At 41.8% G+C, this 8859-nt stretch overlaps 1 protein-coding gene across 7 annotated transcripts in view; it reads right to left on the bottom strand.

Annotated features, from left to right (window-relative positions):
* The window catches only part of KCNMA1 (potassium large conductance calcium-activated channel, subfamily M, alpha member 1), a 772904-nt gene that overhangs the window by 7025 nt on the left and 757020 nt on the right, over window positions 1-8859 (bottom strand). For 4 of the 7 annotated variants that reach the window (XM_010834190.1, XM_010834191.1, XM_010834185.1 and 1 more), the window contains 2 exons: window positions 7231-7349; window positions 2482-5139 (listed from right to left, as the gene is read on the bottom strand). In XM_010834190.1, coding sequence (XP_010832492.1) covers window positions 4890-5139; window positions 7231-7349 — 369 coding nt within the window. In that variant the 3' untranslated portion in view covers window positions 2482-4889. Of the gene's footprint in view, window positions 1-2481; window positions 5140-7230; window positions 7350-8859 lie in introns of those variants that run through there. The other 3 variants (XM_010834186.1, XM_010834188.1, XM_010834189.1) reach the window with 1 other exon arrangement.

Raw genomic sequence — 8859 nt, 5'->3', positions numbered from 1 at the left:
AGAAATGAAAACTGCAGTAGAATCAGAGTAATTTTCCCTTATAAAAGCTGTCTTGCTCCTTTGCAGTTCTCTGGTGTGACCCCTTTTAACTATAAGTCTGATGCTGCCGTTCCCTAAGCAGAACAACTGCCCCCTCCTGACACTCATAAAGACTGACTTTCACTCCTCTCTTTCAAGTGGCAGGGAATAATCCCTCTTACCTCCCTAGGTGATGGATGTACAACTTCATGGTGGGACATAGTCTACCAGGTTAGTGACGGGTGCCCACATCGACTTCATCACCTTATGACAAAGCAGTGATGGGCTGAAAGAAGCTGATTGAGAGACTGATTTTTTTTTTTTTTAACCCTGTCTTGACTTCTGCAGTCCCTGAAGTTTCTGCACCCTCTTCTTTCTCCTTCAGGAGCCTGTTGCTATAGAAACCTGGCAGGTTGATTTAATTGCCTCTATTGGGATACAGACACCTTTCAGCTTTTCCCATGCTGAAGAGGAGCCAGTCAAAAGGTTTTTCTGGTCATCTGGGATCTTGATGATGCTGGCAGAAGGCACAGTGAAGTCTCTCCTCTCACTGAACTCACAGGACTGTTCCCTTCTCTCAGAAGCTGTGTACTCAGCCCAAGAAAGTGTCAACAGCATGATAGCACTATGAAGCACCTACGGGCATTCCTTGAATTTTTGTAAGATAAACCAAGGAGGTGAAGATAATTTATCAAATGACTAAAGATATAACAATATTTAAGATCAATTCATTTCAAAAATACTTATTGAGCACATATTGATAGTAAGGTTCTGGGTCATAGCCTGTATGGTCTTCCCTGGTGGCTCAGATGGTAAAGAATCTGCTTGCAATGCAGGAGACCTGGGTTCGATCCCTGGGTCTGGAAGATCCCCTGGAGAAAGAAATGGCTACCCACTCCAGTATTCTGGCCTGGGAAATCCATGGAAGGAGGAGACTGGCGGGCTACAGTCCATGGAGTCGCAAAAGAGTTGGACACTACTTAGTGACTAAACTCAGAATTTGAAACCTCTCCTCATGGTGGTAGAAATCTAACTGTAAGGGTCCAAGTCTCCCTCTATCCATTTGAACCGGCTTCAGGAAGGGACCTGGGTAGCAGCCATTAGGGATGTTGATTTCATGATCACCTGAGTGTTGAGGCTGAGGTTTCACTGTGCCTCCTGTTCTATCCATTTACTTAAGCTTCACCCCTTTCAAAGCCTAAAACAAATTGAATTGAATGGCTTACAAATTGCTTCTCTTTTAGAATGGTGCAGATAATTGAGTTTCTAGCTGTTGTTCTCTTTAAGTACACATACTTTCTCTTCAAATAACCTTTCACTTTCCACCCTGACCTACTTATTCTTTGGGTGGGGAGAGGGAAGAGGAGAGGTATCACATGAAAACCTTGAATGCCTCCTTGCTAAGAGAACCTGAAAGAAGGATGAGAATTTGGGGGTCACATGGAAAACACTGGAAGAGAGTCTTCATTCAACTGAGGAAAAACAAGATTGTAGTTTGGACTCATAAAAAATAGAAGTAATAATGATCCCTTTTTCATCACTGAATATATCATTAGCCAAGTATAATCAACTTTCAGTTGTATGCCTGAAGTCCAGAGAACATCCCCAAATTTCATTGCAAGTCAGTCTGTTCCCTCTCCATTCCCATCACAAGATCATCTCATCATAGCTGCTAACAGATTGTATATAAAACGCATTTTGGATTTACTTCTCTCTATCTGCCCAATCTCTGGTTGGGATTTCACAAATGTCTGAAAGGCAGGTGGGAGAAGAGACCCAGGTAATACAGAGACTGAATCATCAACCCCCAGATAACTGGGTACGGGCTATTGAGTCTTTACATATAGCTAAACAGCTTTAATTTGGGAGTCATTCTGATCCAACTTCAAGAAGACCAAATTTTTTTTTTTTTAACCGTTAATAATCCTCCTGGTTTAAATCGAAAGGAGGGTAAACTATTCACCAAGAAGCAGGTTTGCCAAGTGGAAGAGCTGCAAATGTTTTCCAGAAAAGTTTATCACTTGGCATTGTCACTTGATTTAGTTGGTCTTGCCAAGATAAACACAGAGATGTGGACAGACTGATGGGGTACTCGGTTGGGGTGATGGTAATGGGGGGAGGTGGAGGAAGCTGGGTTTCTTGATGGGAAAATGCTTTTGAACTTGGAGCAAGGTACCAAGGTGGGCAGGGAGGCCACGTGCAGATTGAAAGGCAAGCCAGATGGAGAGAAGTTCCCCCCAGATTACCCAACCCCAACCCCAAGAACACCAAAACAAACTCTAAGGGGTCTAGCAGTAGCAGCAGGACAGCCTCATTGCACTGAGCAATTTAGAAAGTGGAGGAAGGGGGAGAAGAAGGAAGGGGAGAGGAGGGGAGGTGGGGAGGGGGGAAAAAAAGCAAAACAAAATAAATAAACCCACAAACAGAACAATAAAAATAAAAATAAACAAACCAATAACAGAATAAAATTTGTAACTCCTTTTTTTTTTTAATTTCACAAAAGTTTTCACAAGGACAATGTTATAGAAGAAAACCCCCAGCAGTGGCTAGGTCATGCAGAACCATTAATTGTCATACCTTGGCCCATTCTATTCATCCTTGTTGCACTTTAGAGAGAGAAGTAAGCTATGTGAGTTTTACAACGCTTTTAAACTGTCATATTTCCTGTTGAGCACTTTAACTGGCACATTCTTATAGTTATAAATGTTCTGAGGGCATAACTTTATAACCTCCTTTGCAAAGAATGCATGAATAGCTCTTCATGATCCCAAACTAGGGATATGTGTGTATGTATATATATACATATACATATATATACGTATATATGTGTATATATATAATTATATATAAAAAAGATAGTTGTATGTAATGTATAAATCAATACATAGGGACAAAAATAATTTGAAAAAATCTTCCACTCATAGGGCTTTTTAATATCCATGTATACAATGACTGCCCACTCGAATACTGATTGGAACACCGCCTTGCCCTGTCTTGGGAGTGGGGATGGAGATTTTGAGTAAGCCTCACTATTTCGTCAGTAAAAGTGCTTGTCAATTCACACAGCAAGCAGATCTCAAAACTATCATGCTTGGGGGGACAGGGGATTCAAAATCTAAACCCAAAACATTCACCATAAAAACACCTTTTTAGAGATGGTTACAGCTGTGACATTTTCCTCCCCCCACCCCAACACCTGTGCTGTTCACTGAAATTTGTTTTCAAATAAACATTTCAAATATATATATTTATATATATAGCAGCCAAAGGCTAGTCCATCCTCACAAGAATTTGATTATGGTGGAATTGGCCAATATTTAAGAACTACTGTACATTGCCTAAAGCATGGTTTGCATGCATAAAATATCTGAAAACTGCATATTGAAAAAATGGTATTTCTCTACTTTTTTGCTCATGCTTACTAACTGTTTAAAAAAAGAAAGGAAGAAAGAAAGTGAAAGAAAAAAAGAATTATACCAAAATGTGTTTGGCTCACTGTTACACTCTTTTTCTTCTCTCCCATCTGTTAATGACAAGGGGTCCTTCTCTATGACTATCATTCACCTGCCTAAGTAGATTGGCTACGTTAAAGCAACTGACGATGAGGAATTTCTCCCACTGGTTTTCTGCTCTGGAACAGCCAGCATCATGCAGCTGTGCCAACAGTTGAAGCTGGCTTTTGTCTTTGTGGAATCAACTGTGGCTTGATCCTCCTACATTCTGATTTATTTAGCATGCTGGCTTCTAGAAAAGCATGATCTGCCGCTGGGTTTATCTCCCTCTCTCTCTACCACGGCCCCAGCCCTTGCTCCTCTGTGGCACTGGGGCCCTAGCTGATCAAACAAAGGGGAGTAAAAAGGTCCCCAGAGAATGCGTGGAAAAATACTTGCTCTTTCCTGAGCATTATTTATTCTGTACATAAGGTAGGTAATTCACCTTTTAAAAGATGTAAAAGTCCCAGGAAGGCAGTTTTTAATGACTTACATCTGATATTTATGATACATATGGCTTTTCATCCCAAATGTCAAAAGTGAGAGAAAAAACATAGCTATTCATATGGCAGCATAAGGAGACAGAATAACAATATGCAATCAAACCTCTTTTCACTTAAATGAAATGACTTGCATTTGATACATCCAAGAATGGAATACTAGTCTTTCCGCCACAGTAAGGGTAGAAATGTTCCTATAGACTCTCAAAGGAAGCTAGCTCAGGGACAAAAGGCCTTGGTGAGTAACTAAAAAAAATCTCCGATGTTCTAACAAGCAAGTGCATTTCACCATCTACACAAATGGCGAAAGACTTTCAAATGCTTTGAGATACTTCGGCCCAGAGAGTAGAAACAATCGATAGATATGTTTCCGTTGCTTTTGGGTTGCTTGTTTCAAATACATGTGTGTGTATATATATATTATTGTGTATATATAAAAAAATCAAGAGAAGGAAAGAAAGGAAAACAACAACGAAATCAAAACCCAAAGCACCCTGATAAAACTGATACATCAGAATAAACTTTTCTACACTAACTAAACTTGCTTTGCATAACTGACGTGGGGATCACAAGCACTCCCTTCTCATCTGTGAACTCATTCCTGCAGTGAGCTATTTATGTCTGGAGCATGCCTTTGGGTTATTTTTCCCCTAGAATCATAAATAACTTTTGGTCCGTCTGCTTATTTGCTGTTGTGCTCAAGGGTTTTATGGTGGTGGAATAAAAATGACAACCACATGCACACTATCATACATATGCAAATATGTGTAAAAAAAAGGGAGGACTACAGGGGAAAATGGGGGAAGTTACTGTTGGAAACACCCACTGGGGAAATGAGTGGCAGATACAGTTTCACACATGGAGGCAGTGGATACACACATCAGAGCCGCTCTTCCTGCACGTACTTCTGTTTGTCTCGGGACTCCCGGGACTTGGGCCGGTTCTGTCGGTTTGCCGTGGATGGGATGGAGTGGACGGAGGAGCTCTTCTTGCTAGAGGACTGGGACGAGTGGGAGGAATGGGAGAGGCTGGCCCGGGACTGGCCGGCGTTGTGGTCAAACTGCATTAAGCAGAAGATCAGGTCCGTCGGCACGAGCTCAAACTCGTACGGGGGGTTGGTGATGACATACCTGGATGCGGAGAGCAAAGAAGTCACAGAATGAGGATAAGGTGGTGGAGATTTCACCTCTCTGAACCAAACCAGGTCTACCCGAGGATTCCAGCCAGCCCAAGGCCTTAGACAGTATCTACGTAGTGGAACAAATTTGTTTAGCTCCACAGAGGAAGTCAGCCATAAGCCCTCCCAGAGATTCTGAATTAGCGCTAGACAAGGGAGAAAACAAGTGGTGCTTCCTGTGGTCTGTATACCCACTTCAGTACAGTATCAAGTTCCCTTCTGATCCTGAGACGCACAAGCGCATACAGGAGGTTTCAAGGACTGCCCTGCATCTCTTATCCTAGAATCTTACAACAATCTCACACCCATATCACACTATCTTTGTTTACCACCATCTAGCAAAACCTTAGTCCTCTCTCCCTCTTTATCTTTTAAAAACAACGTTGGTGAATGATTTCACCAAATGGAAAGCTATAAAACACCTCCCTGCCTATGTGTCTCTCAGGCTTTAACTGTTCTCCTCAAAGATCACCTTTTTCCCTAATTAATATCAGATATGACTAAAAAATCACCATTTCATTTCTAGTAATGGATCTCAAAAGTGTGGTTCTCCGGCCAGATATATAAGCATCATCTGAGAACTTCTTAAAAATGTAAATTCTTTTTTGTAGCTGATGTATACTTGATTTACAGCAAAGTATACAGCAAAGTGATTTTATATATATATATGTTCTATTTCAGATTCTTTTCCATTTTAGGTTATTATAATATATTGAATATAGTTCCCTGTGCTATACAGTAGGTCCTTGTTAAAATGCAAATTCTTAAGCAACTCCACTCAAGTCCTACTGAGTCAGACACTATGCATTGGGGATCAAGCAATTTGTGTTTTAATAAGTTTTACAGATGATTCTCATGTTCACCTAACTTTGAGAATCTGCTAGACTATAGAAATTATGTTCTATTGTATAATAGGCTCTATTGTATAATCTCTGGGCATTCAAACTTCATATTTTCATTTCATACCAGTTAAGTCAGAGTAATCAGAGTACTTTTAAAAAGCACCCCCGGAGATTCTACTCTGCAAGTAGGTCTGAGAAACACTCATCTATCTCTATGGCATTGTTTCCTGAGGTATATCATACAAACACACTGACTGACAATTCTAGGATGTACTTTTAAGTTTAGGCTGCTGTGAATTTACTTTAACGTGTATTAGAGAAATATAACTAGCATACATGAACTGTAATCTTTTTTCTGCTTCAGGCAATAATATACAGTTTTCTTTAAAGTAAATATATAAAAGTAAAAAAGTGAGTCAACTGAAAAATACATTAAGTAAAAATATATGTGTCCATGAAAATAGAATATATATATATAACTGAATCACTTTGCTGTGGACCTGAAACTAACACAACATTGCAAATCAACTACACTCCAATAAAAATTAAATATATATATATATATAGAGAGAGAGAGAGCGCGTCCCCAGTGGTGCAGTGGTAAAGAATCTGCCTGCCAGTGCAGGAGACATGGGTTCTATCCCTGGGTTGGGAAGATCCCCAGGAAAAAGAAATGGCAACCCACTCCAGTATTCTTGCCTGGAGAATCCCATGGACAGAGGAGCCTGGCAGGCCACAGTCCAAAGAGTCAAACACTACTGAACAACTGAACAACAACAGGTATATACGTGTGTGTGTGTGTGTGTGTGTGTAGGTGTGTACATATATATGTCTAAGACAGGGCAAAGGAATCATTTACCTTAAACAGTAGCAATATGAAGTATTTCTATATGAGATACCAACAGAATTATCCCAGTAGCAGGAGTCTGGAGGATGTTTTCCTTCAGACTTGTGTAATTAGGTGATAGATGGATGGAACTATCCCATAAAACTTGAATTCTCCCCACAATGTCTTTATACTTGCTATTGTAATGAAAGAAAGAAGCTTCCCATAACCACCACCAAAGTCAGCACTGGATTTAGTATGGGCAGAGCAATTTGCATGCTGAGAACATGCATGTAGACTTTTGCCCTCCTTGTGGGAGACAAGAGAGGGCATTTTTGTCTCTGCCTTTGGGAGGGCAGATTGGAAACATACTCACCTCTTCGTGCACTGGCTGGGGGTGCTGAGGTGAGCATCTCTCAGCCGATAAATTCCAAAACAAAGCATATTGTATGTTTTCAGAGCTTTGCAGAACAGATCACCATAACAACCACCATCCTGGGAAACAACAAAAGAGCAGAGAGAAAAATCATTTTTATTTGCCTGAAAAAAAAGGTCCTGGGGGTGGGAGGGAAGGGCCTTTTCATGAAAGCTCACACTAGTGTCTCCTGAGTCGGAGGGTCTGTGCCGAGGAACAGTGGCTGAAGAAGTTAAATGTGCTTTATAGCCTACGCCCCAATGTTGGGGACTTTTGGGGATCAAATAAGAAAGGGTTTTCCTCTGGTTGTCTCCAGTTTTTCATCTGCAGGAATGAGAGCTCTAAGGAGCCGGTGCCTCTCCTCACTTTAAGGTATGATATAGGCTTGAAGGTCTCAGATGTCTGTTCGGCTAAGGAGTAGAAATCAGCTCTGCAAAATGTTGATGATGTTTAGCCCCAGCTCAGTTGCAACCACAGTTATCTGACCGCGTTGTCAAAACTGCTCAAGTGATAATTAAAATCACTACCAGAAGAAAAGACCCCACCAGGTACTATGGTGACAGGCTCTTTCAGAGAAGGACTGTGTGAAAAGCACAATTTACAGACCTTGGAGATGGCAAGGGTGGAAGAGAATGTGTTTCCCCAGGAGCTGGAGGTCTGCAGGCTGAATAACTGGGATTCACAGTTCTAATCAGTTCACAGTCATTTTCCAAGGGTCTGGGGCCAGACGAGGAATGTGAAAGCAAACTCACCCAGAAGCACTGGCTTCCTGCAGCCAGCTAGCTTCAGGCATTAACACAGGAAGGGCACCAAGGGCTGACTTCACTGGGAATAAAGTGACTGCATCTGTCCTTCCTGTTACTGAAACTGCTAGATGGGCCTCATGCTCGAGAACACAACTGGAACCAGATCTTACCATTATTTAAAGTCCTTGTTCTTTTAAAGTGTTATTGTTTAGTCGCTAAGTCATATCCGACTCTTTTGCTACCCCATGGTCTGTAGCCCGCCAGGCTCCTCTGTCCATGGGATTTTCTCAGGCAAAAATACCAGAGCGGGCTGCCATTTCCTTCTCCAGGGGATCTTCTCGACCCTGGGATTGAACTCACATCTCTGGCATTGGAAGGCAGATTCTTTACCACTGAGGTGTACCAGTGAGAAAATGATAGATAAAAAGAGCCACCAGCTATGGAGATGACCTTTTAAAGAAGCTCTAAGTCTAACACAGATTTTTGTCCCTCACCAAACTAAAACACGTGCAAATTAGCATCACAGTTTCAGAAGACATGGAGAAAGTGACCCTTTCCTTGGCTCCTTCTCCACTATTTGGACTTTCTGGGTGGCAGGCAGTACTGTTCATACAATAGGCTTACTGGCTCTTAAGACTGCTGGTTCCAGCCGTTGAATACATTCATGGAGTTGGGCTGGGAATAAGGGTCAACTAAGACTGCATACTTCTGCCAGAGCGCCTGAAGCAGGCTGATGCGTGGAGCCCGAAGGGAGGCCCGGGTCACCTCTGTGGCAGGGAGGGCAGTGGGGGAGTGGCTGAGTCCACACCCAGAATTAACAGCCCGCCTGCATGTGTGCTAAGCC

This window comes from Bison bison, unplaced genomic scaffold, assembly GCF_000754665.1.
Source record: "Bison bison bison isolate TAMUID 2011002044 unplaced genomic scaffold, Bison_UMD1.0 scf7180017864029, whole genome shotgun sequence".
Lineage (NCBI taxonomy): Eukaryota > Metazoa > Chordata > Mammalia > Artiodactyla > Bovidae > Bison > Bison bison.
Note: the sequence above shows the minus strand (reverse complement) of the source record. Positions and strands in the feature narration are given on the sequence as shown.